This window comes from Paroedura picta, chromosome 3 (genome assembly GCF_049243985.1).
Source record: "Paroedura picta isolate Pp20150507F chromosome 3, Ppicta_v3.0, whole genome shotgun sequence".
Classification (NCBI taxonomy): domain Eukaryota; kingdom Metazoa; phylum Chordata; class Lepidosauria; order Squamata; family Gekkonidae; genus Paroedura; species Paroedura picta.
In genome coordinates this window covers 148,421,085-148,449,074 of record NC_135371.1, presented here as the reverse complement: position 1 = coordinate 148,449,074, position 27,990 = coordinate 148,421,085, and the positions used below count along the sequence as shown (strand labels likewise).

The window sequence follows — 27,990 nt, the reverse complement described above, 5'->3', positions numbered from 1 at the left end:
TGATGAGAGAACGGCTTTGCTAACCTGTGCTTCTCTTCTGGCCTACAGGTCCAGAGCGTATCGGCTGACAACCATGTTGCAATTTTTCAAAATTCTAACAGGGCGATTCCATGCAGAAAGGCAAAGGAGAAAACAATTGAACATGTATTCTCAATGGGCATGGAAGCTTGCCCTGTGCACAACACAATCCATCTAGATAAAATCTGGGAGGAAGCCCCCTTAATGGGACTCACTTAACACAGAGATATCCTGATCTCTCCTAAAACATCTTTTTAAGCAAAATAATAATGCTCTCCTTAGATCCAAAGTGGGTAAGGTCCTTTCATTTTCAGTAGCTGGCAATGGGAAGAACAGTAGCAGTATAACCTTTTGGGAGAGTGGCAGCCACTCATCTGGAGAGCTGAATGTGATTCCGCACGCTTCCACATACAGCCAACAGGGTGACCTTGGGTTAGTCACAGTCCTGCTAGACCTGTTCTCACAGAGCAGTTTTGTCACTCAGCCCCACCTTCCTCACAGGGTGTCTATTGTGGAGAAAAGATAGGCTGCTTTGAGACTCCTTTGGGTAGTAAAAAGCAGGGTATAAAAACCAATTGTCTTCTTCTCAAAAAGGCCTTTGAGGAATTGTTTGGACTGTATGTGAGACCAGGCCAGCACGGTAGCAGGATAAGGATGCTAAATGTGCTATAAGTGATATGGCCAGACCTTCCGATTTTAGGAAAAAATACTCAGAATGTTGAAAGCAGTCGAGGGACCAGAAAAAGTATTCCCTCTCCTCCAGCAAAAAAGCAGAAGATGGGAAACGACCGTTCCCAAGATCCCAAAAGTGAGGCTGGAGCTTCCCAGTCGGGGACGCGTTTCTTGTGTGTCCTTTTATGTATATTATACTAAATAATACAGGGGATCACATTTTGTAAAGCCCAGCTTCGACCTTCACTGGAGGTAAATAAACGCAGCGCCACGTACGCAAATCCTTAACGATGAGACCTCTCCCGCGTGAAAAGGGATCCTTTCTCCATTCCTGAAGCAAAACAGCATTCAAGCACTCGCCACGGTCCTAGGCGGAAGGCGGAAGGCTCGCGCCTGCTGAACTAAGGGCAGCGCCGCCCTCGAGAAAGAAGGCGCCAGAAGCGCCCCACTCAGAAGTAGAACAGGGCAGCGAGAAGGAAGTGTCGTCAGGATTGGCGTCAGCATGCCAGTACCTTTTAGCCAATCCGAATGAGAAAGGGGTGTTAGGCTCTGGCGATTCAAACTGGAGGGCGGGCCTGAGTGGGCGTAAGAAGCCGTTTGTACTGGAGAGATTGCCGTTGGAGGTGAAGTGTCGCGCGCCGCTTCGAGGAGGGGGTGGAAAGCTGTCTTCCCCCCCCCACCCCGGGGACTGGTAGGTGATGATACCCTAAAGGGGGAGGGGCATTCATATCTGCCCCTTGAGGGGGGACAGCCTAGACCGGGTGTGTGTGTGTGTGTGTGTGTGTGTGTGTGTGTGTGGGGGGGGGGTTATAAGGTTCTGCAGGGTCAGTGTTCGCATGCTGTACATTGTCACGGCCTCTGGCCATACATAATAAAGTCAGCTCTGACTACAGGGGCAGTGGTGATACTGGGTTGCAGCCAAAGGAAACAGGATTCTGAGGGCCCTTAAAAACTTTTTTAAGGGAGGGGGGAACCTTTGTACCCTGGTTTTGTCCACTTTATTGAGGTTCGCCTTGTCCCTTGGAGGATGTGGGCTTCGGGTGACGACTGGCGCGGGAAGAGGATGGGTGTGAGCAGGAAATCATTCCCTGTTATTAGAGAGTTACCAAATGAGAGTGATACGGGGTGGGGGGGGGGGTAGAGGCCCTTCCAAATACGGTCCTGTATTTCTGGCTTCTTTCACATCATAAAAAATTTCCTCAATATGCCTGAGTATAAAGTATTGGAAGGGTTTGAAGGCCGATTTCGCTCTCTCTTGTCATCCCTTTGTCATATTCCACCCTGAATGACAAACTAGAGAGGCATGAGATAGTACATTAGCATTTCCATATCAGTTCTGGGTGGGTGCATGTGCCGTTTGTAAGGTGGCAAGCTTTTTGTTTTGTTTTATTTTGCTATCAGTACGTTCAGTGATTTGCAAGGATAATAGCAAGAAGAGAGAAAGGGCCTTAGATTTTAGGGGTCCAGATCTGAGGTTTGACACTGGGAAGGCAACAGTGGGGGAAAGAGATGAAAGAAAATGGCTCAGTTCAATTCACACTTGGGCTAAGTAGCGATGAGGATGAGGATGAAGGGATTGTGCTGAAGCCTTTACAGCAGTTGTCCCCAACTCTCGATGCAAGGTCTGGTACCGGTCCGTGGCTCCTCCTTGTCCTCCTTGGGGGCTGCCCTGCCACTGTGTCGCTGGCTCACCTTTGGTGCTCTCTGGCATCCACCATGGCTGGGCCTCTCCCTCAGCGTGGCACTGCGCAGCTGCTGCTGGCAGCGCTCCCCAGTGGGTGGTGGGAAGTCAGGGGGGCCGGCGGGAAAGCAAGTGGAGCAGGGGCTCAGGCGGCGGCAACGACATCCCTCGGCAAAAGACTACCCCTCCCACCCCCGGGCCTCAGTATAATTGTCAAGCATTGACCGTCCCCGGTGATAAAAAGGTTGGGGACTACTGTTTTACAGGACAGGTGGTTTTCTTGTGGGTGGGTTCCAAGAAAGAGGAAGCATTGCATAAACACCCTAGAACAGTGGTCCCCAACCTGCGGGCCGCGGCTCCTTCTTCCCTCCCCCCCCCCCCCGAAGTGAGAAGCTCGCCAGGCCGCGAGCAAATCGGCCACCAAAGCGGCCGATTAGCTCGCGGCCCGGCAAGCTTCTCACTTCGGGAGGGGAGGGAAGAGAAGCTTGTGATCCGGAGGGGCCGGGAGGGGAAGCCGCCGGCATGGCGGCGGCGCAAACGTGCATGCGTGTTTGCGCTGGGGCTGCCGCGCGTGCGCGGGCCCCCGGGCCGCCCTCTCTGCCCACAACTCCACAACAGTCCGCGGCACGCGGAAGCTTGCGGACCGCTGCCCTAGAAGGTAATTCTAGGTATGAGAGGCAGGGAGGACAGGGCTGATTAAGTCTTCACAAAGATAGATTCAAGTGGGTAGCCATGTTGGTCTGAAGTAGCACAACAGTAATTGATTCCAGTAGTACCTTTAAGACCAACAAAGTTTTTTTTCCCCAAGGTATGAGCTTTTGAGCACATGATTGTTTGAAGAAGAGTGCATGCATTGAAAAGCTCGCACCTTGTATAAATCTTTGTTGGTCTTAAAGGTGCTATCACACTCAATTTTTATTGTAAATCTTCAGAAAACATTCTGAGGAGCTGGATGAATAATAGGCAAAGAGATAGTGGGGTGGTGAAGTCATGGGGTTTTTGGGGGGGTGGCTTTAGTTGTGAGGATGAGAATCCTGTGCTGGATCTAGAAGTGGCTTACGTGAAAAAACAAGATTTTTAGCCTGATCAACGGGATGGGTGGTAGTGCTGTCAGGTAGTGTGAAAAGAGTACAAGAAGAAAGATGAGATATCTCAGACATCTGGAGTTTGAGCTGGCAGAAGAAGAACTGTTTGAAGATAGTCACAGAAACCTAGGGCATTCAGTTAATCATATGGAAGCAGTGATCAACTAGAGAACTCAAAGAGTATGGAAGGTTTTAAATTTGAGAATGAGGTGCTTGTCCTTGATTTGGGGAAGCTCATTTCAGTGGAAGAACCCATGGCAGAAATGAGAGTGTAGGGAGGGCCAGGAAAGAAGTGAAGATGGAAACTGGGAGTAAGAGGCATATCCCAAGAGCGGGAAGGCAAATGATAGAAAGGGAACTGGGATGTAGTTGGGTGGTCGGGATATACTGAGGAATGGTTCTCTAGAATGTTGCAAAGCTCGAACAGAGTGGTTGTGTGCCAGAGTGGAGGGATAATGTGAGAAGTGCTGATGAGAGTTTGTGAGGACACCGGATGAAATGGCATGGGATGGGTCATGGTTTAGTGGTAGAGCAACTGCTTGGCTTGCAGAAGGTCCTAGGTTCAGTCACTGGCAACTCCAGTTAAAAAGAGTTAGGCAGGATGTGATCAGTAAGGTATTAGACAAACACTGTACAGCAGTCAAGGCTTGCCGGTTGGGCTGGTTCCCTTCCCTGCTCTACAACACAATAATTTGCCATTACGTCATCATCATGCTGACATACTTGCCCTGAGGATAGCAGTCATGCTTGGAAATATATCTTATGTGATCTGATAACTGTTGCTTTTCAGTGCCTTTTGGAGATTCATTCTTTAGGTCTTTATCAAGTTGGTGTCTAAGCCTCCAGGGCTGCAGGATTCTAGAAGAAGAAGAAGAGTTGGTTCTTATATGCCGCTTTTCCCTACCCGAAGGAGGCTCAATGCGGCTTACAGTCGCCTTCCCATTCCTCTCCCCACAACAGACACTCTGTGGGGTGGGTGAGGCTGAGAGAACTCTGATATCACTGCTCGGTCAGAACAGTTTTATCAGTTCCATGGCGAGCCCAAGGTCACCCAGCTGGCTGCATGTGGGGGAGCGCAGAATCGAACCTGGCATGCCAGATTAGAAGTCCGCACTCCTAACCACTACACCAAACTGGCACAGGATGCTTTTCATAAGATTGCAAAAGAATGAGACATGATAATGTTAGAGCTAAGGTGATCTAAAGGGTGTTAGTGTATTGAGAAAGTATGAAAGTTATCAGCTTGAGTTCATTTTATCTAGGATGAAAACTTTTTAGTTGCCTGATCACTGGTAACATGTTTTACAAGGGACCCTTGGCAATACTATCAAGACAATCATCATTCTGGTCTAGCTCAGAAAATGTGTTGAAATCCTGGTCCTTACAACCAGAAAACTTTAAAGTAATTATAAGGTAATAATTACTCTGCTCTGAAACAGGTTTCCTATGGCAGTTGATTGTACTTGGCTGAATCTTGTTATTACTTGGTTGATAACCCCAGGCTGCATCCTTTTGAATACTTGAATGCCACTGTGCCTTACTGGAAGTTTTCTGCATTTAGGAACTTTTTGATTAGGGTTTCTAGTCTAGTACAGGGTATAAAATTTGGCACTGATGCCAACAAACCTGGACTTTTTCGTATCTGCACAAGACTGATGAATAAACAACTGAAGATGGAACTTAAAACTTAATGTTGGAGCCTTGGAAATAGATTGAACAGGTAACTGGAGAAACCTCCTTTTCAAAATGGTCTTCTGCACAAGGCGGTGTTGGGATTCCTTCTATTCTTGAATCTCAGTTGCTACCAATACAGCCATAACATGATGCCGTGTCTGTTTTTTGTGCACAATATCGTTGTATTGTTGTTGTTGTTTTTAAACCAACCAGAGCCATTTCTGAATCAACCCTGACTTTATGACCTCATAAACCGGGAGAGTTCCTGCATCCAAACATTCTTAAAGATGATCATAATTTAGAAACAGTTGAAACAAAGAGGCAGTCAACCAGTGTGAAGGTTAAAGTCTTTGGAATCCTGTGAAATTGTGAGAGTTATTATTATGTAAAATAAGACTGTAAGATTGAGGAGATAGCTCTGACCCTTACGAAGAAGGATTACCTTTGATCGCTTGTACTTTATCAACTGTCTTATCCTGTGACCTTTGGTTCTCTTAAGATTTCATTCTGTAAATTCATGAAAGTCTTGTAAATGCCATGTTTTCAGAAGAAAGATGTTCTGTTAAGTGACTCTGTGGAGCACACATACTGGCTTCAAAAAATGACTTTATATTCCAGTTTATCTGTCAAGTTAGTCTTCAGTTTTTTTCCTTGCAATGTTTAAAACAAATCAGAATTTTTCTTCTTTGTAATGTTGTTCAAAAACTGCTGTTTTTTGAGAATGCGAGCCAGCCTTTTGAAAACAGGCCTGTTTTTCACTCCCTATAATTATATTTCAACTAGTACAACAAGTTAAGATACTGATATTCAGACTAGGCTGCAGGCAACCATTCAAACCTATTTAAGTGGCTAACCTTTCATGATAGCTGAGGTGGTTACAGTGGAAACTGCTACATGTGACCGGTCATAATTTTAAATATAGAACAGGTTTCTGAACTTTCCTTGTCTTTATACCTCCTAAGAAAAAGCCTTGAGCATAGCTCTTGCGTGCTTAAATCCAACATGCAGAATAGCCACAGTCATGTAAAGAAAGTACGGTATGGACCAAAAGAACTGTATGGTTTTTTTTAAGCTTTCTTAATGCATATCAGCGTCTCGTGTGTTTTCCTCTTCTTGCATCTGTAACCATGGGCCATGAGGGCGAATTCTCATATGTGGTTGCCTCTTAAGTCAGTCTTGATCTATGAGTACAGAGATATTTACTATATTGTGCTGAGGCCATATTGTGAATGATACTTGCTGCCCCGAAATGTACTATTGCTTCAAATGTTACCGGGTTAACTAGGTTGTCAGAATCTCAGAATCTCTATAGTACATCTTGTGCGTTTTAACATGCAGAGCTTTAACTTCTTGATTTTATTCTATTTTTATTAGGTTAAAAACAGAAGTTCTACAAACAGGCACAGCCTTTGACTCTGAGCTTGATGCAGAAGAAAAGTTAAGGTACAACATTATATTGACAAAATATAACTATACAGTTTTTTTATCCCCATTCTGTGCTTCTGCTCAGCTGAACCAGAGCTGCCCAGAAATGCTTCATTTCCTCTGCTACACACACTGTCTTTCCTAAAGTATCCTCTCTTTCTTTCCAGGTTGCCTTTCTCCTAAAGGCTCAAAGCAAATAACAAAAATTACAAACCCACAATAAATACAATGTAACCCACTAATACCCACTAATATCTCCTTTCAGAAAAATGTCTCCCTGAAAAGTACCACTTTACACCTTGTTCCTCAAAGCCCATGAGCCTCTCCTAAATTTAGTGTATAGTTATTGTTTTTATGGACTCTCTTGTAGAAAGAATTTGGAAGAAATAATAGGGGGATTTTTCTGTTTTCAGATTTCCCCCCTCATAGATAGAAAAATTAAAATACATATGCAAACTGGTATAGCAGTTTATAACTTTCTCAAAATTATGTCATAATTTTGTCTGAATAAAACTAATAAATTCCATTAGTATGTAAAATAGAGCACCCTTGCTCACTAATAGAGTTAGCTTTGTTAAGTAGCAAAGTAAGTTTATGTTTGATAGGAAAGTCATTACTGCATACTTCCATTTTTCCAAAATTTGTTTCCCCATCGGTGTGCTGATGGTACCCATCTCTGTCTCTCCATTCCTTCTGAGTTAGAGGAGACAGTTGAGTTCTGTGTGTCAAGGGATCCGGAGTCCAGGAAGTTAAAGGACTCTCAATTCTGGATGGGGTCATTTTGTTCTGATTCTGGATGAGGTTGTTTTGCCCCAGAAAGAATAGGTGATCTGGGTGTGCTCTTGGATTCATTTCTGTCATTTGAGACTAATGTGACAGAGGCAGCTAGGAGTGCCTACCTCCATCTCCAACTGGTTCACTAGCTTCAACCTTTCCTGGGTAGGGATAACTTTGCCACATTGATCTGCACTCTGGTAATCCAGATTAGATTACTGATGCATTCTACATTGGGCTACCCTTGAAGGTGGTATGGAGGCTGGAACTGCTGCAGAATGCAGCAGTTTGACTGCTGATGGAAATTCCTGACTGGATGCTTATCATGCCAGTCTTGAAAGATATGCACTTGCTACCAAGCCGTATTCAAGGTGTTATTAATATATAAAATCCTAAAAGGTTTGGATCCCAGTTATCTGAAGTAGCATCTTCTCCCAAGTAGCACTGGGATCTCAAGGAGGGGACCTACTTGTAGTTCCATGTCTCTCAGAGGTGCAAGGGACAGTGACATGCAAGAGGGCCTTTTCTACACTGGTCCCCAGACTTTGGAGCAGCCTCTAGAGATTTGCCAAGTACCTATACTATATCGGTTTGGGGGCTTGGCTAAAACACACCTTTTCACCCAGGCCTTTGATGTTTAGCTCCTCTGGGTACTGTTTTGTGTTTTATATGTATTTTAGATTGTTTTATATACCTTTTTGTAATTACTGTGACCCACTCTGGGACTTGTGGGTAAAAGGTGGCATATAAATTTCCAAATAAATGAATCTAAATATCTAGGTATAAAAGTTTTGGAAAAACAGTTCCTGGATTCAGTGCCAGTTGTTGCAGAAAGCACGTTCTCTGAACCAGAGCATTACTGATAAGCCAAATGGATACTTTTTTTCTTTACAAGTTTTGTTCATAGTTAATATGTGGGGACTGAAGTGTGTGTGTGTGTGTGTGTGTGTGTGAGGGTGGTCAGTGAATTTATGTGGCAACCTTCTCCCGTGGAGCCCGTTGAAGTCTTCTGTGCTGAATAGCTATGAAAGCATGCTTGGTCAGAAAGTTTTTTTTTTTTTATCATTCACACAAAAAAAATTCTGTGCCCTTCTAGCTGTGCAAGTGGTATATTGTTTGGCGTAGATGCCAAAATATGGTACAATATAAGCATCCCTCCTCTGCTTGATATTAATTTATCAGCCATCATTCCCATACGCATTTCCGACAGCTATGTGGTTTGAAGAAGCAATTTCCACGCTGCTGAGTTAGCCATTTCTCTTTTAATCACCCCTGTGATGTCACTAGCTCTACTTCTTTGGAAATATGCTGACCATGACATAGATTTTATAAGCATTTGCCCTAGGAACAGTAACTTACAAAAATAAACTTGCAATTTCTGTTGCACTTTCCCCCAGCTATGCCTTTTGGCTGTCTCATGTTCATTTTGTTTCGAAAAGCTATGCTAATTTTAAGCTTGATAGGAAACTTTTTTAGTGCTCCAGAGAATTTGAAAAGGAATCCTGATTTATACTTCAGTCCATGGTGAATGGAGCAATCTAAATCTGAAAAGGAAAAGGCTGATCTAAATCAGGCTCTCTCCCTCCCTGTGCTCTTCCTGAAGAAGAATGCTTGCTACCTGCTTGCTTGAACAGTGAATCATATTGGTGTCAACTTAGTAAATCGTTTTTAAGTACATCTTGAGAACATAATCTAAGACGCTGGCCATGTATCCCATTGTGCCTCTTGCTCTACAGAATTTCTGCTCATAGAGGAGGGGAACATTGGTGAAATTAATGGATTTCTTCTTGGCTCCATCTGTATGCAAGGATATTCTGCAAACTTCTCACTTGAGGACTAAGGCTGGGATACAAAGAACCATGAAACAGGCTCATAGAACAAAAGGAAGCTTTAGGTTCATTTTATCTCAAATAGCAGTTCCCTGTGTTGCATGGCAAATTGCTGTTAATACAGAGAAGAGTTTCAAGGCAGCTTGTTATATGCTAGGAGCTGGCTATTTAAAACAAGAAAAGTAAAAATATATGGGGTTTGAATGTCGTTGAAGCCTTTCTGTAAAGAAAGTGCCTCCAAAATGGGCTGGCTAAATATTTTTTTATATAATTCGTGCAATATATAGGTTTGGTCATATTTCTAGTCCTTAAGTCCAAATTGGATATCTCCCTATACTTTATTCCTTACATAAAAAGTATATTCATTCATCTGATGGAATTAGTTTTGAGAGATTATGAACTAGAATTTTTAACATTAACTTTCAGGGTGCATTTTACACTGGGACACTTGTTATATAATTGGCAATTTAAAAATGTTTTTGATGTTAAAAATTTGTTTTTTTTTTTACCCCAAAAGCCCATATGTGATGGCCAACCTTGTTCCATTCTAAATGGTTTCACTTCTGTTCTTCAAATCTCTTCTGTACACGCCTTATGTGTGACAGTGTTACCGGGTCCCCCTTGGTCACCAGTGGGGAATGGTTAGGTTGACCTGCCAGAGCAAGTTTGGGAAACTCTTAGAGATTTTGGGATGGAGTCTGGGGAGGACAGGGAACTTGATGGGGTACAATGCCATAGAGTCTACACTCCAAAGTATCAATTGTCTCTAGGAGAACTTGTTCTTTTTCCATTGCTTTATATTGTAAGTTTTTTAGGAGCAGGGATCTGTCTAGTTTTGCTTAAGAATTAAGCACTATATAAGTTGACGATGCCCTATATATATTGGAATGTTCCCTTTTCTTATCTTGTTTTCCTGCAAATGACAATCTCCATAATGTGGTGTGTGTTTGAGGTTCCGACTTAATCACATTGGCAAGAATTGCTGTATGTGGCAGGAGAAATGGAGAAAGAACAGACTAATCTTTGAATTATTTCAGTTTCCTGGCATGAAGATGGAGACAGCAATGCTGAATATACGGAATCTGTTTGACCAACTCATGCGCCAGGCAGAAATTCTAAATGAAGGCGATGAATATCGTAAGTCACCTTCTTGTGTGGATACTATGCAGATTACTAATGTCAGAGAGGCAAAAATCAATATTTGGAAGCCCCTTCCTACTCTGTGCTTTAAAGTATACTTTAAATGTAGTAGTTTAGTAATAGTTATGATGTTGGTGCGTGGGGGGGGTGCCCTCTTTCTGCAGAAAACTGATCTGCATACTTGGTTTTGTGCAATATGGTTTCTAGGCAACAGTGTAGAGTGTGGGGTTAAAACACTAATAGTTTCAGTAGTTACTTTATTCTATCTGTTGCCTCGGGGATGTGATGTTACATTGTTGTATACCATTGCAGGTCTTTGAAGAGCCCAAGGGAAGTCTGTGCTGTGTCACAGTAACCACATCCGTAAATAATGTCCTGGGGGGGAGGCATTGGCTAGAGGCGGGTTTGTGCAAGCTTCTGTAGATGTAGGTTTGCTGGGTGGAATGTTTATATTCTCTTTAGGGCGGCTTTAAGCAGCTAAAGGAAATTGACTTTTTCCTTTCAAATCAATATTTGTATAATTATCTAACTGAATAGAGTTTCTGGCCCAGACACCTATAATATTAATCTACATCTGCTGAAGCATATTACAGCAGTTACATTTGTATTGTACAGTTGAACATCTTTCTGATGTGCTAATCTGTAACCATAAAATAATCCATTCTCAAGTTGATTCTAGCTGCAGCTCCAGTCTCTGGTAAGACAATTGTCATCGTTTGCATTTTTAGTTAAGTGGTCTTAGTCACAGGCTTTGAATCAGACTGAGTAGTTGAACAGAAATAATGGATGATGATGATGATGAGAGGAATAAGCTTGATTTGTGATATAGTTAGTGTGCACTAATCAGGCTCTTGTTGTTGCCATGTTCTGATTAAGATAGGCACCACCTTGGCATTCTTGCTGTTTTCACATTACGGGAAATTTTTAGTGAGTGAGTTTAGAAGGAAATGTGAGAGCAAAAAAATATGAAAGAAATAGATTAGGTAAATGGATTGTAATATGTGTTCTTTCCAGAGTTTATCCAGCTGGCTAAGAATTTTGAGGAGTTCAGGAAAAGGTGGCAGAAAATGGATCATGAGGTTGCCAAGTACAAAGATCTTCTGATGAAAACAGAAACTGAACGTAGTGCCTTGGATGTGAAATTGAAACATGCTCGAAATCAAGTGGATGTGGAGATCAAGAGAAGACAGCGAGCTGAAGCCGACTGTGAAAAGTTGGTGTGTACTGCATTGTTTCCTAAATTGGTTTTCCTTTGATAGTGTCTCTGTGGGTCAGATAAGTCTTCCGCCTTACATGTTAACATAGAAATATTAATGTCTTCTCAATTCTCATGTTATTATATGCAGCAAGCTTGACATAAGAAAAATCTTGTGGATCTGTCAGTATCTTCGTTTCCAATGTTGGTCAATTAAGTATACTTAGAGAAATTAAATGGCAGCTCTCCTGTATTGTATAACACAGTTTACTGTCTCTAAACATGGATGTTTTGTTTACTAGGAAAAGGAAGGGTCTTTCGGGGGTTTTAAAGAACAACAAATACCCAATTGTCTACCTTTGTGGTACCCAGATTTGTTATTTTAAGGAAGTTTTTTTGAGATACTGCATTTTGTCATTGAAATAATCATTATTTCACTTTATAATACTAAAACAGAGTGATGTGACTGCTTGAAAGCTTCAGGCATTATTCCTGATGACACTGATACAAGTGACACAAGTCCTCTAAGCTCATGCCATGTTTCGGAATTTATAACTTTCATTTCACCTACATTTTATTTTTGCAGCATCCCTGCGAGGTAGGTTAGGCTGTAGAGTGTGTGATTGGTCCAGAGTCACCCAGCAGATTTTGCGGTCAGATTGGAGATTTAAACGGGTCTCCCAGATTCTAGTCCAGTACCAACTACACTACATTGGCCCTTTTGTGATTAACTAAGCAGTGTGCAAAGATAGATTATGGGAAGTGAAATTTCTCTAGGCAAAGTAAGTAGAGAACACTGAAAGTTTAGTCTGATTTGTTCTTGGGGAGCAAAATTCCAGGCAATGCTGGAACCCCTCTTGTGTATGAAGCCTCTTGCTGATTGGCAGATTCTGCTAGTGCTCAGTAGATATTTCTAATCTTTTTCCATATTGTATGCCTCTGCTGAAGCAGTTTTCTGGCCAGAAGGTGCTTCAACATTTAAAAAGTCTTAAATGCAAGCATACATAAGATATTATGTTCAGACATTACTTTTGTGATCTTTTTCTGACTCAAGCAGTCTTCACGTGCTCTTCCATGTCAGAAGGTCAGTTTGGCACATCTGCTGCAGCAGTGTGACCTCTCGCTGAGAGCCGAATCAGAAGTGATGCCAGGAGATCTATGAAGAGATAGTTGCAGTAATTTTAAGACAGAAATGGAGAGGGAGGCTGATTTGGTCAGGTGCATGGAAGAAGGGATAAATCGCCTGTTCTCCCAGTGTGGTTTTATTAGTCTTGGATGGGGGAAAAACATGAAAACAGCACAGTATGCCCATCAAAACAGTTGCCCTTCACCGCATGAGCTTTGAAATGAAACTGTTGTACGTGCCTTCCTGAATGCAAAAAGTGAAGGTGCATTCCATACCCATTTGGTAAACCATTGTGAAGAACTGGTACCACTACAGGAAAAAAAACAGCAACCTGACTATTGTTAGATGGGCAGTTCCAAGAAGATGTCTAAAAAAGACTGTCTGAAGAATGAGTAGGAGTTATGCCAAAAGATGACATTCAGTAAATATGAGGGGCTCTTGACTGTGAAAGGCTTTAAAGCAGTGGTCCCCAACCTGCGGCCCGCTGCCGGGCCGCGAAGGCCATGGTGCCGGGCCGCGGCTCCCCCCGCAGTAAAAAACTTCTCAGGCCGCAAGCTTGCGGCCCGGGAAGCTTCTTACTGCGGGAGGGCGCGGCCCATGCGGGCGAGGCCCGATGCGCGGGCGTGGTCAGAAAGGTTGGGGACCACTGCTTTAAAGGTTAATGACAGCACTTTGAATTTAGCCCAGAAAGAAATAGGTGGACAATATAGTTAACACAGTACTATAGTTACCTTTCAAGTGGCTGATTGCAGACTACAATAGGGTTGGGGTCTTGCCTCTGTAGTCTGCACCAGTTAAAGCTTCTGAGAGATCTTCAAAAGCACCCCCCTCCCCTCCAATAGAGCCTATTAATGTAGTCCCTTATGGAGGTTGTGGTAGCTTTGGTCAGTGTGGATAAATCTGCAGAAACTAAATAAGGTGAGTTTCTAAGCTAGATGAAATGGAAATAAATGGAAATATGCTGTTCTAGGTGTTGAGGGCATTGCTGGACCAAGGCCTTGTGTGACTAAGCAGCTTGCAGTAATGACATGAGTATCTTTCACCAACTTTGGATGGTGAGCTGACTGCAGTCCTTCCCGGTCAGGAAAGAACCTGGCACTGTCATACATGTCCTGGTAACATCAGTTAGGTTACTGCAATGCACTCTTCCTCTATTGTTACCTGTGTGAAGGAATTTTTATTTTGTTTGGGATTCATTCTCTCTCTCTCTCCCTTATACCCTTCCTTCCTGTCTATGTGATTATGTTTGCGCTTGTTTTTATGTTTATATTATGTTTTTTAATTGTCTTTAATATTCTAAATATATTTGTATTTTAAATGTTTTTTTTTAAATATCTCAAATGTTGTAGTATTTTGTTTTAATGTTCTCCACCTTAGGGACACCGAATTGAGTGGAAACAGCATATAAATATTTGGACAAATATATAGTAACAGTAACATTGCCGATATGATTAACCATTGACAGGCTGGACCCAAGAGTACCCACAAGTTCTTAAACTCAGTCTACTATATAAAGCTTAACTCCTTCTGAGGCTGATATATCAATGCCTCCCATGGTCTTTGTCTAGATTCAGCTTCAGTTTGTTTGCTCTCAGCCACTTTGTTGTGTCTTCAAGACACTGGCCCTGACCTCCACAGTTGCATCTGCTTCAGTTTATCATGATCAATTGTATTAAATGTTGATTAATTGCCTTTGTTGTATTTTGACTGAAGATAATCTACTAAAAGCAATTGTACTGCTTCAGTCTGAAATCCAGATCTAGAGTTAGACTGAAATGGTGAATCGGAGGTGTGGGGGGGGGGGCTTATTCAAGAGCAAAACCCTGTGTGGAAGTGGCACAGATTGAACCCATAGCCTCATAATGCCTGTCTAGATTGGTGCCCCTGCATAGCTTCTATTTAAAAATGCTGCAAAGATCTGATCATGGATCTTCCAGTGACCTGTCTGCTTTGACTCTGGCAGTGCTGGTATAGCATTCCAGGGGACTAGCCATGTTAGTCTTTAAAGCAGAAAGAAATAGGGTTCTTGTACATTATTGTATTCAAGAATATGTTTTCATGGACTATGCCCCTATTCTTCAGGTGAGTGCTGGTCCACTCAGTATATTTGAAAGCTTATGTTGGGATAATAAAAGGTACCTCAAGACTCTTGTTTATTTTTTTAGTTTAGAGAGGTTTTCATTTTTTGTTTAGATCATTTCTTAAAGACTTCACAGTTCATTCAGCTATTCATTGTTCTAGTTTTCCTTTTCTAATTGTTCTGACTAGGTGTTTTATTTGGTGCTATGCAATTTGTTTGGCTTTGATTCATGTTTGAGGGATTGTTTCTCATGGAGCTAAGCTTAACCTTTGATTACTGTAACCTGAAAGAGACCTTACTCTTGCTTATTGACCTCTTCCATGGTACCAAAAAGAAAGAACCAAGTTAAACTATCCATTCAGTCCATTGTAGTGCATTTGTGTGTGTGCTTTATTGCCTCACTTAGCAGATGGGAATACATTTTTGGCCACTTGTTGAATTCAAAAGTGCTGTTTTCTTACCTTGCTAATATGGTGGAAACTATTGTGATTTGCAAATGGAGTCTGTAAGATACCGGCAAATTGCTTTATGGCTCAACGAAATGTATTTGGAGTACCTTATCTTTTTACACTAGGTAGCAATTTGATCCAGCAAAATCTCTTTGCTGCTGCTTTAAACTAAGTTGATGCTATCACTTGAGAGACAGGTGCATATCTCTTCGTAGGCATTTATATGCAGTTGGTGTAGTGACTTTCCTTAGAAAGCTATGTGTATTATGGGTTGTCGGTTTCATAAATGTAAAGCCAAATTACTTTTGATGTTTTCTAACTTGTAGGAGCGGCAGATCCAGCTGATCAGAGAGCTGCTCATGTGTGATTCATCAGGCAGTATTCAGCTGAGTGAAGAACAGAAGTCAGCGCTGGCCTTCCTAAACAGACCTCAAACTTCCACTGGTGGAAACAAAAGGTAGGCTAGTCAGGTGGTATCAGGATGTAAGATAGCCTTGATGTAGGTTGCAAAGATAATAAACTTTTTGCTAGAGTCAGCACAAGAACTTTTTAAGTGCATTTGAGTAGCTTAAATGTATCTAAACGTAGCCATTATTTAGTATTTTGTATGTCATATGTTCAACTTTAAAACATCTTGATTCACAAAATTCCAGTTTGCTCTGTGCTGGAAATCAGCATTACATAACAATGGAGCATGGGGAATTCCATGATTATGCTGCTAGTCCTGTGCAGTATTGATTTGTTGAAACACTCTCCAATATGCCCTCAACCGAATCTCTAAAAAGATGGTCCTGTAATGCAGACCTGCTAATCTGCATGTCAATTACTCTGCCTCTACTATAGTAATAATTCAGCTCAGAAGTACTTTTTCCAGCAACTGATCTAGCTTCAAACAATAGTCATTTTTCTTATTACGTGAGAGGTTACTTTATCTGGATCCAACTTCTGATGATAGTGGGAGGGTTCCTTTTATATAATTAAGCATGGAGTTCTACCCCTGAGTGGAAGACACATTTGTGGGTTATTTCCCACTCATCTCCATGGAGGCATGTCAAGACTTTTCTTCCACTTCCTGTGTGATGATGTGTCCCTCACTCAGGTGTCAGGCTTTTTCCTGCCTTGGAAGGGAGAGCAGTTAGCCAGGGTCTGTCTGCAGCGTAGAGTGATTTTATAGCTCAAAACATACTTTTTCTCAATTTCCTTATCTCTGCTTGACTCTTATCTTAATTCTTACCTTCTTATTATATTCTCTATTCTCTTTTTCTCCTTTGTACTTTTGTCAGAGGAGAAAAGCCCAAAACCACTCTAAAATGGCGGTTGGGGCTTTTCAAGATGACTTTATGGAGGAGCTGATCTCTCAGGTCTCCTGGCTCATCCAAGCTGCCATATACAGCAGAACTGATAGCAGCAGACTGCCTTGGGCTACTCCATCCAGGAAAGGAGAAGAATCAAGCGCAGCTGAGACAACACCCTGCAAAAAGCTGGCCTCAGCCCAGCGGTCATTTTGCCTCTTGTAATTCCCGCCATGATCCCAGCCCATTCTGCACAAGGAAGTGCACAGGATTGTCAGTATGAGTAAGGGTTACTTTAACAAATTCCAAAAAAACAAATCAAAACAAACCTGAGTGAACATAGTGAGAACCCAAGGGTTCAAGCATGACTCGGAACAGCTTCCAATAGGGTGACACCTGGCAGAGTTCTTAGAGCAATGGGGACAATGCCAGGCAGTTTCCTGGACAATGGGAGTAGTGTACCATGGTTACATGCTAGAATTTGTCAGACTTCCTCCACAAAAGGTTCTGAGATGTTCGATTTCCAAAAATCCCTAAGAAATCCTAAGAACAATGCGGGCAATACGTCACTTTCAAGACACAAGCAATAGAACCAGTACCTCCCCCGGAAAGAGGCATCGGTGTATATTCAGTATTCTTCTCAGTCCCCAAAAGAAACAGATATTGGAGAGCAGTATTGGATCTAAAATTCATAACCAGACTTCTACTTCTGAAGAAGTTCAGAATCTAGACAGATCAGTGACAGAATCCCTCCCTGGATCTTTGTTGTTGTTGTTAGGTGCGAAGTCGTGTCCAACCCATCGTGACCCCATGGACAATGATCCTCCAGGCCTTCCTGTCCTCTACCATTCCCTGGAGTCCATTTAAGTTTGCACCTACTGCTTCAATTACTCCATCCAGCCACCTCATTCTCTGTCGTCCCCTTCTTCTTTTGCCCTTGATCGCTCCCAGCATTAGGCTCTTCTCCCTGGATCTTACAGAGGCTTATCTCCATGTTCCCATTTTCCATATTCACGGACAATACCTCAGATTCTATATAGGGGGAAAGCACTTCCAATTTCTTGCTCTTCCATTTGAACTATTGACAGCGCCTCAAGTTTTTACAAAGGTCCTCTTTGCAGCAACAATCAATGAGGGGCACAGATTATCTTCAGAAGTGCGGTTTTCTGGTGAACATGCAGAAGAGCTCTAAAATGCCTCTTCAGAAACTGGAACACCTGGGCATGCTCTTAGATACAATCCAGTGCAACGTGTTCTTTCTGCAGAACAAGGTGATAAAAACCAGAGTGACAGCCCTGGCAATCATCAAGGCAAGATCCTTCCAATTTATGCAAATGGAGAGTTTTATGGGACTTATGGTTGCCAACTGGGAAGTGCTACAGTGGGGCAAGTGGCACACGTACCGTGTACAAAGATTCCTAGAGCCCTTCCAGAATGCCATCATGAGCCAAAGAACCATGTCCATGTATCACTCAGAGTAAAACAAGGTCTCAAATGGACACTTCAGAACAACTTGTCATCAGGAAAGTTCATTAACAACGAGACACAGTTGTTCACAGATGCCAGCCTCAGCAGTTGGAGGGCAGGCCTAAACAACATACCGGTACAGGGAAGATGGTCAGCAGAGAAATCCAAAGTTAGAACTATGTGCGGTCTTCCTTGTACTACAACCATTTGATTTACTCCTGAACAAAGTATATCTCCTAATACAGACAATTTATCAGCAAAATCATACATCACCCATCAAGTCAGTTCCAGATCAATGACTCTTCACAGAGAAGCAGCAAAGATCATGAGGTGGACAGAGTCACACCTTCTGTCACTAAGGGCGGAGCACATTCAGGGAGTGAACATCCAACCTGATTGGTTGAGCTGCTAGACAATCCAAGCAGGAGAGTGGGAACTGAATCAGAAGGCATTCAATTTGATTACTCAACACTTTGGGGTTCCGACTCTAGACCTGTTCGTGATGAGGCTCAGTTGGAAGACAATCAGATTTTGCTCCAGATACCTTTGCAGAACTCACAGATGCTCTGTCATCAACATGGCCACTGGGCCTATTGTACACATTTCCACCAATTACAGTTATACCCAAACGTCTGTGCAAAATCAGACAACAGAAGGCAGAAGTAATCCTGGTAGCACTGTGTTGGCCAAGGAGGCTGTGGTTTTCAATTATCATTCAGCTTTCAATGGGGCAACCTCTGAAGCTACCGATTCTTTCAGACCTTCTCTCATAGGGTCCTGTTTGGTATCAGGATCCTAAATGATTCAGTCTAACCACATGGAAGCTGAAAGGATGAAACTGCATAAGAAGGGTTACAGCAACAAATTCATAGATCCTATTTTAGCCACAAGGAAACAGCCAGGATATATAACTCCTCCTGGAAGGCATTCACCAGGTGCTGTAATAGGAAAAAGGTTGACTCTTTTTCTCCAGGTCTAGGAGCAGTACTGAGTTTTCTTCAAGAGGGGGCTTTGAGAGGTTTAAGAGCCACTACTCTTAAGGAGACAGCGGCACTAGCAACCATTCTGTCTGCTGACAGGGGCTTGCCTGTCTTCAAACATCCATATATTTTGAGGTTCCTTAAGGGAGTGGCAACTAAACAACCTCCCCAGGTTCACCATTTTCCAACTTGGAGGTTAAACACTGTCCTGAGAGCTCTCACTAAAGAGCCTTTTGAACCTGTAAGTGAAATTCCAATCCAGACTCTATCCCTAAAGATAATTTTTCTCATAGTGATCACTTCAGCTTGTAGGATTTCCAAGCCTGGTCTGTGTACATTTCATAAGGAAAAGGTAGTTCCTAGAACTGACCCCTCCTACAGACCCGTGGTCTCCTCAACATTCCATTGCTCACAAGAAATTGATTTTCCAAATTTCTGTCCGATTCTGTTGCATCCCTCAGAAAGATTGTGGCACAACATAGATCTTAAATCAAAGCAGTGGTCCCCAAACTTTTTATCACTGGGGACCGGTCAACGCTTGACAATTTTACTGAGAGATGTTGCCTCCTGAACCCCTGCTCCACTTGCTTTCCTGCCAGTGCCCCTGACTTCCCGCCGCCCACTGGGGGACGCTGCCAGCAGCAGCTGCGCAGTGCCATGCAGAAGGGGGAGCCCCAGCCATGTTAGGGGTTGTGGACCACTGTCTCAAAGCATATCTGATTTGGACACAATCTTTTCGGAAATCTGATTCCCTATTTGTTTCCTTTTCCAGCCCTCATAAGGACAAGTCCTTATCGCCTGCTTCCATGGGGAAGCTTCTTAGACTCTGCATCACACATGCCTATAAAGCCTCTAGAACTCAGGTTCCTATGGGAATTACTGCTCATTCCATAAGAAGCACTGCTACCAACGCAGCATTTCTGAACAGGGCATCAGCTGAACAAGTATGCAGGGTGGCCACTTGGTCTAACATTTCCACCTTTATAAGACATTATAAAGTTGACTACTTTAGTTCAGCTGATGCCAATTTTCGTAAAATAGTATTAGTATGATCAATGAAGACATTCAATTCCCTCTAGGAGTTTAAGGGACTGTTCTTCCAAGTCCCACTAAGGTACCCTCCACTATGTTGTGTTACCACCCACTCTTCAGTAAAGATTGACGTGACAGAAGTAAGAAAGTAAGGTGAATGTTGGAGAACCTGTGACTGGGCAAAGAGAGACCAAGGCCCCAGAAATCCTGGTGACTGGCAGCTGTACAGAGCATTGCAAGTTCATCCTAAAGGCCCAGTTTAGTTTCTGAATCTTTGGGAGACAAATCCAGCATGTTTTGAAAGGTCCTTCTGCATTAATTTTTCATTTTTGAAGCTATTACCCATCAGACTGGCCACATGACAGTTGAACTGAAAAAACAGAGGAGCTCATTTTCCCTTCTTCCTTAGGTCTCTTTAAAATAGTGTGGCATGTGACCTTCCGTATTCCCTGGAGCGTGTGTATGTTCTGCACCTAGGCACACAAATCCTGAAAAGAAAAAACATTATACAAATTATCACATCTCTTTACATTATTTATTTTCAAAAACCTTTTGGGTTTTTTTATAACAAAGATAAGAAAACTGCTAATGTCAGTATTCCAGCTTCTACAGACATCCTGTTCTATACTTGGGCAGCAAAACTGCAGGGCACCCAATATCTTTAAACAGCCCGTGGCGCCACGGGCGCCACGGACTATATAATTCGTTAAGCCCCCTAGAGGTGGGCTTTGTCCGTGATGAGGAAGGGTCCGGGTTGGACCCTTCCTCACGACAGACAATCAGAGGGACCAATCGGCAGGCGCTTCGCGCCTGCCGATTGGTCCCTCCGATTCCCAGGCTGAGCAACTGCGAGCCGCGCGCAGCGCGGCTCGCAGTTGCTCCCGGTCTGATGCTGCGGGAGGCGCGAAGCGCCTCGCGCAGCGTCAGACCGCCGCCCGAGGCAACCCCCAGCAGTCGCGCTTCGCGCGCCTGCTGGGGGTTCCCTCCCTGCCGGTCTGACGCCTTCTCCCCTTTCAAAACCCCTTTTTATAAAGGGGCTTTGAAACTAGTATATATATAATTCTGTTTAGGGTGTGGCATCTATTAACAGTCTGATCAAAGGCTGAGCAGTTGGGTAAGTCATTATAAAGATGTAAAGATAGAAATAAAAGTATTCTGAGTGTGTAATGCGTGTATGTTTTTGTTTTGTAGACTGTCAACAATAGACGAATCTGGTTCAATTCTGTCTGACATCAGCTTTGACAAGACTGATGAATCACTGGTAATACAACTGCGGTCTTTCATCACTTGTGCTTTTTCAAAACAGTTTAAATCTAAAGTTCATCATGAGCAGAAGGACACTTTCAGTATAGGTTTCAAGAAGTGGAGGGGTTATTGCCAATTTCACCCTTTCTACTGCAGACTCGCCTGTTGCATTGCACACTAATACTACCCCTCCCACAGGAGTCTTTGTGTGTGTGTGTGTGTGTGTGACCTATTGGGGGCTACAATGGAAGGGAAGAGGCAGAAATGATCAATTCCACAGACAGATATCTTCTTAAAGGTTTTCGAATCTAATCCTAGGGGGTTTTGTCTTAAAACGATCTTATGAATACGTAACTCTGAGGAGTTACTTTTGTCCTGGCTCTTACGTTTATTATTTCACTTTGTGTCCAATTTCCGTATGTATTACACAATCAAGATCAGGTTTGTACTTCCTGATTTGAGAAGTCATCAGACTTGTAGTTTTTTAATGACAGCTCTCAAATTGAACAAAGAAGTGTGCTTATTGTTTCAAGCTACAGGGTGCTAACTGGAATCTTCTCTCATCTCCAGGACTGGGATTCCACATTGGTAAAGACTGTCCGGTTGAAAAAGAGAGAGAAAAGGGTGTGTACTTTACTGTTCGGTGAAGTCTGTGATAATTTGGTAAAAAGTAGAGGTTTCCCATGTCATGGAGCTTTTACACTGGTTCGTTACGTAGGTCAAACTGACAAATTTCTCTCACTTCTGAGCTTGTTCTTCAAAGCATACAGCAATGTACCTTATACAACAGCTATGTTCTCTCCCCATCCCCTTTCATTGTGAGATAGGCTTCCAGTGAGATATATGTGCTGCCATTCTATCAGAGGAACATGTACTGTGTCAAACTTGCATATCTGCTGTGCCACTTAAATTTGGTTTGTTCTATAAGCACAGCTATATTTCTTATTTAAAACTGAAATTTTCTTCAGATTTCTAAAGCTTTAAGAATAGAGCAAGTTTACCAATTCAGTTTCATGCAATCCAAGATGGTAGTTAAAACTTCCATAATTTTTTCTTTCAGATGAATATAAATGAAAAGTTTAATTCTGTTTCTCTTCTATTTAGAAGAACATCCCCAAGTTGAGACTTTCTCCTTTCTCCCTCCCTTCCCACTTACTATTTTTCACTTGTATGCATTCAGTAGATAATTTATGCACTGCACAGCCTAGAGAGGTTAATTCAAGCAAAATTTACAGTTAACACTTTCTCTAAAATACTACAAGAGTATAAAATCTCTTGGAAGCATTTGAATAACCTAATAGAACTTTATTTCATTTTCATCAGGAATTGTTTGATCTGATCTCTGTTACAAATATCTTTTTCACAGCGCTCCTCTAGGCAATTTATAGAAGGCCCACCTGGTCCTTTAAAGAAAACTCGTTCTATTGGTTCAACAGTGGACCAGGTATGTGGTTTTGCACAGGTTATTTTGATTGCTTTATGATATGGCTGTGACTTACAATTTTCACAAAAAATACTTTTTATCCTGCCTTTCTTCCAAAGGAGCTTAGGTTGCTGTACATGGATTCCTTCCCATTTGTAGCAACCCTGCCAGCTGTGCTATGTGAGGAGATATGCAACACCTAGGGCTCAGTCTGTCTCTTTCAGTATGGGTCTCTGTGGCAACTTTGTTCAGCCAAGTAGATGTTTATTCATTTACTCACAGACCCCCCCCCCCCTTCCCCTCCTCCTGAAGACCTGCTCATGGGCTTTTCATGGCTGTCCCAGCCCTTCGGAGTGATCTTGGGAATGCCTTGATCCTGTTGGAATTCTGCAAGGGAAGCTTGCGGCCTGGGAAGTTTTTTACTGCGGGGGGGGGGGCGGGGAGAGGGAGCCGCGGCCTGGCGCCATGGCCTTCGCCCACGGCCCGCGGGTTGGGGACCACTGCTGTAATAGAAGTTCTCAATATATTTCGTGTATTTTGAGGTGTAATGGTAGGCATTGAAAGCCATAGTAATTATTTATTTGTTTGTTTATTTATCTATTTATTTATATTTTTATACCACCCTTCCCTGCGGCTCTGGGCGGTTTACATAAAACATTTTTGAACATTCACATAGAACAAATTTGAAACATATTATGTTCTAATAACAGTAGAAATATTTTATAGTTCTTTTTTTAGGCACTCAGGTTTATCCTATGGCATCTGAGACCTTGTCTTTAATACTTACTTTTGGGCTTATTTCTCTGTTCTCCACAAGCTCCATGATCAGGTTTTTCCGGCTTCAGCCAAACACAGTTTCCAGTCTTCATAAAGTGCAGCCTATGTCTTGTCCATATTCCCTTGCTATTGAAATTTAGGCCATTAATAGAAATGCTTGGATCCTAAGACATATATGAGCATCAGAGCTCACAGAGCAACGCTTTCACATCTCTTTATCGTACTGTAACCCCCTGAAGGGGGATTATATTGTGGAGCTCAGGGGATCACGTATGGGGCACAGTCACATTCTGCAGTGGGAAAATGGTGGGAATGCCCCCCCCCCATTCACTGACAGAAATGTGGTTCTGTTTTAGAATCCAAGACACAGTCCTATATCTTTTGCTCTCTCCTTGTTTTCACAGTGAAGGCTTCTATTTTTGAAGCCAGAGTTTCTTTGCCATGCAATATCTCAAGTAAGTGCCTGAGGCTGCACTAACTTAGAATGAATTACGGGTTCCGTATGCTCAGGAAGAGAGAGCCTCTTATATATCTCCTTTGACTGCATCTTGCTACAGTTAATCTCTCAGATGTCTCATTTTAGGGAAACGAATCAATAGTTGCAAAAACAACCCTCACGGTACCTAATGATGGAGGCCCAATTGAAGCAATTTCCACTATTGAAACTATACCTTGCTATGCTGGAAGTCGTAGGAAGGCAGGTAAGTCTGTTTTCAGATTGTCACATCTCTTCCATCCCCACTGTGCTGGTCACCTTCCCTGTTGTTTCTGCTTGCCGCTGTTCTTTCTTTCTTGTTTGTGCCTGCTTTCCTAATGCTTGCCCACTCTGTCCTTTTTTACCTTTCTCTGCTTCCTTTCTTCCCTCCCTCCTTCCTATCCCCCAGCCATTTCATTCCCTCCATTCTTCTGCTAGACCCTTCACTTCCTAGTGGGGGACCTGTACTATGCGAGTGCCATTTTGGGGTAGCTACAGCAACCCCAAATTGTTTCCTCCCTTTTTTTTGTTCCAGATTTTTTGTCAAGGCAAGAATTTCCTCAAGTTTGTAGAAACATCTACATGTCCCTATTATATAACTGTTTTGTCTGTTGTTGTTGTTATGTGCGAAGTCGTGTCCGACCCATCGTGACCCCATGGACAATGATCCTCCAGGCCTTCCTGTCCTCTACCATTACCCGGAGTCCATTTAAGTTTGCACCTACTGCTTCAGTGACTCCATCCAGCCACTTCATTCTCTGTCGTCCCCTTCTTCTTTTGCCCTCGATTGCTCCCAGCATTAGGCTCTGTAGGTATTGTCTGTAGGTCCATGTTAAAAATTAATAGGAAGTATTTGTGATTTCAACTAGGAGGGTCCAAAAACTAAACAAAATTTTTTGGGTATATTGAACCCTGAAAATGTTGGTAGTTCCCAATATATCAAGTACTGGTATGGTACTGGAATTTGGTGAGAATGTTGATTTTTTTCAAGTATATGAGAGGCATTTAAAGGGACCTCGATCTCTTTAAATTCCTTGGTTTCAAGCTTTACTTCAAGTTGTGGCTTGGAGTGGACTCTGGCATTTAAAGGGAGCTTGCTCTTTAAATGCCAAACCTGACTGAACGGCAATCATGAAAAATCCATTAGCTGAAAAACTAGCCCCCCCCCCAAATGTGGCTGAATTGATACCCCAAAAATACCAATAACGTATTTGTGGGTGGGGGGGATGATATCTTGGATTAATTGAATGCACAGCCCTAATCTCAGCCCTTAATCTCTGCTTTTTCTTTTGCTATAAAAATCTGGATAACAAATTATCTGTGATAAGGTACTTCAATGTTGCTAGTGGAGGAAAATGCTGTCAAGTTGCAGAATGATTTACAGTTATGCTAGGATTTTCAAAGCAAGAGATATTCAGAGGTGATTTCCTATTGCCTGTATCTGCATAGCAACCCTAGATTTCCATGATGGTCCCCCATCTAAAAACTAACCAGGCCTGACCCTACTTAGCTTCCAAGACCTAACAAAATCAGGGTAGCCTGGGCTGCTAGATCAGTGTTGGTCCTGAGATTACACACAGTAGACCAGCTCATATTTAAATTTATGTTTCAAATTTGTTATGTATACTAAGAACAGAGTTTCTCAGCTATCCTTATATAGTGTAGCTTAATTTCCTTTTTAAAGTATCACTACTTTGTAGTATACAGCAGAGGCAAACACATGGATATATTTTCTTGTTCTCCTTAAATCCATTTCGCATGTTTGTTCTATATCTGCTCTGATAAAGATTAGAGAGGTGTACTAAAAGCAGACTACTAAATATCCTTTACTCCCTTCTGAGCCTCTCTGTTGGAAAAAGGCTCTAAAATCTTGAAAAAATGAAGCCCTAATTATTTTACTACTAAAAATAGGAAATGAACACAAAATTGGATGTTCTTGGAACTCCCCTTTCTGGCTGCATTAACTAACCACTGCAAAGAGCAGCCACGTTTTACTGGCTGAGAAATGGCATGCTCCATAGGTTAAATTGAAGATCTTTTCTGTGGGTTTTAATCCCATGACAAAAATGGAATGTGGGAAATGGCTCTTTTTTTTTCTTTGTCTTCAACTAAGCCATTCTACAGCCCTGGACCAGTGACTCAAGCCTGGGAAGCAGGAAACTGGAAACTAAATCTGAAACAGATGGATCTAGCACTCCTGGGAGCATTGGGATAAGACTACATGAATTTGTATCAAAAACGGTGAGCAGGCCGAGCTCTCACAGCCTTACCTACCTCACAGGGTGTATGTTGTGGGGAGAGGAAGGGTAGGCAATTGTAAACTGCTTTGAGATTTGTTCAGCTAATACAAAAGCAGGGTACAAAAGCCAAGTTCTTCTTTACGAAATTAAAGCCAGGAGGAACAAGACTTCTTCTGCTAACACTACCCTCTGGCCAAGTGCAATACTTTGTTCTTTATCAGGTCTGCTCCTTACATGTGTGCTTGTTGTCTTCTCCTCCCACCCCTTGCCCCAGGTTATCAAACCAGAGTCATGTGTTCCATGTGGCAAGCGAATAAAGTTTGGGAAACTGTCCCTAAAGTGCAGAGACTGTCGGGTAGTAACTCATCCAGAATGTCGAGACCGCTGCCCACTGCCCTGCATCCCTACCTTGGTAGGAACCCCTGTGAGAATTGGAGAGGTATGTTCCTATATGCATGATGCCTTATACAGCCATACAGTTGCATAACAGCATAACTCTGTGTTGAATCTTGTAGGAAAAGGACTGAGGTGTATGGGTGAAGTGTGAGACAAGTCTGTGAAACTACTCTTGAAGTATTAATCCTGACAAGGTGGAAGTGCTACTGGTTTTTTGTTTTGTTTTGTTTTACTGGTGAACGAAAAGTTTGACCTGGGTCCTAATGTGTTACCTGTTCTGGATGGGTTGTACTTCTCTTGTAAGAACAAATCTAGAGCTAGGGAAATGCTGTTGCACTGAGGCCAAAAAACAGTGTTTTACTCTGGAAATGATAAATCAGAAGAAATGGAGTTGCTCCAATAGTGAAACGATATGTAGCACAAGAAATCAGGGGCTATAATGCAAAGCTTGACCAAATAATATCAAACTTCATTCAAGTTTATGCTCCAAATATAGATGCTGAAGAGAAAGAAACTGAAAGCTTTTATGCAAGTGTCAATGAAAATATTGATCGCACACTCAAGTAAAATATGCTCATGATCATAGATGATGAATGGAAAAGCAGGAAACAAAGCAGAATCAAGTATTAGAAGATTTGGGCTAGGAGCATGAAATGAAGCAGAAGAGTGACTCAGAATTTTGAAAAGACAACCATTTTTCACTCTGAACACATGCTTCAGGCTACTGTAGAGATGTTTACATAGGTGGGTGTCACTGGACAGCCAATACAAAAATCAAATAGATTACAGAAGCAGAAGATGGTTAACCTCTATTCTGTCTACTAAAACAAAACCAGGAGATGATTGTGGGCAGACCATGAATTATTCATATTGAAAATTAGAATGAACCTTAAAAAAAACACCAAATCATTCATAGCACCAAAATACATGGTAAACAGTACTGAAGAGTTTAAAGACTATATAAAGGTTCGTATTACTAACTTCAGGTGAATGGGAACCAGGAGAACTGAGAGTTGAAATCAAAGATGTAGAATAAAGAAATAGAACAATTAAAAAGGAAGAATAAGAGGCCTTTTCCACAAGCTCCAAAAAAAATCAAAGGGGAATTTAAAGTATGTGGGCATACTGAAAGATCAACTCGGAAATACATTAACAAGCAATGTAACGAAAAAATGGGAACAATACACTGAAGTACAATAAAGAAGGAATGAAAGGATGACAGATTTCTTCCAAGAAGAATCTTGAAGAAGAAGCTGCAATTTAAGAAAGTGAATTGAAAGATGAATTGGGAGAAACCAGATATCAGTAGAGCTATTTCAAGCCATAAAAACGGAGTCCATCACAATCTTAACAAGGCGATGTCAACAACTGTGGAAAACAAAATAATGGCCCACAGACTGGAAATGTTCAATCTAAATTCCAATTCTGAAAAAAGCGACATCAAAGACTGCAGCAACTATCAGACCATCGCCTTAATTTTTCATGCAATTAAGTGATGACTCACAACCAAAACTG

At 42.3% G+C, this 27,990-nt stretch overlaps 1 protein-coding gene across 3 annotated transcripts in view; it reads left to right on the top strand.

Moving 5' to 3' along the window:
• Positions 1 to 1,303: 1,303 nt before the first annotated feature.
• Positions 1,304 to 27,990, top strand: part of RACGAP1 (Rac GTPase activating protein 1) — a 33,988-nt gene continuing 7,301 nt past the window's right edge. Inside the window, exons 1-11 of one of the 3 annotated variants that reach the window (XM_077328615.1) lie at positions 1,304 to 1,381; positions 6,505 to 6,573; positions 10,196 to 10,295; positions 11,313 to 11,515; positions 15,475 to 15,605; positions 21,111 to 21,180; positions 21,735 to 21,788; positions 22,531 to 22,608; positions 23,948 to 24,065; positions 25,953 to 26,080; positions 26,354 to 26,518. In XM_077328615.1, coding sequence (XP_077184730.1) covers positions 10,205 to 10,295; positions 11,313 to 11,515; positions 15,475 to 15,605; positions 21,111 to 21,180; positions 21,735 to 21,788; positions 22,531 to 22,608; positions 23,948 to 24,065; positions 25,953 to 26,080; positions 26,354 to 26,518 — 1,038 coding nt within the window. In that variant the 5' untranslated portion in view covers positions 1,304 to 1,381; positions 6,505 to 6,573; positions 10,196 to 10,204. Of the gene's footprint in view, positions 1,382 to 5,157; positions 5,177 to 5,361; positions 5,499 to 6,504; positions 6,574 to 10,195; positions 10,296 to 11,312; positions 11,516 to 15,474; positions 15,606 to 21,110; positions 21,181 to 21,734; positions 21,789 to 22,530; positions 22,609 to 23,947; positions 24,066 to 25,952; positions 26,081 to 26,353; positions 26,519 to 27,990 lie in introns of those variants that run through there. The other 2 variants (XM_077328617.1, XM_077328616.1) reach the window with 2 other exon arrangements.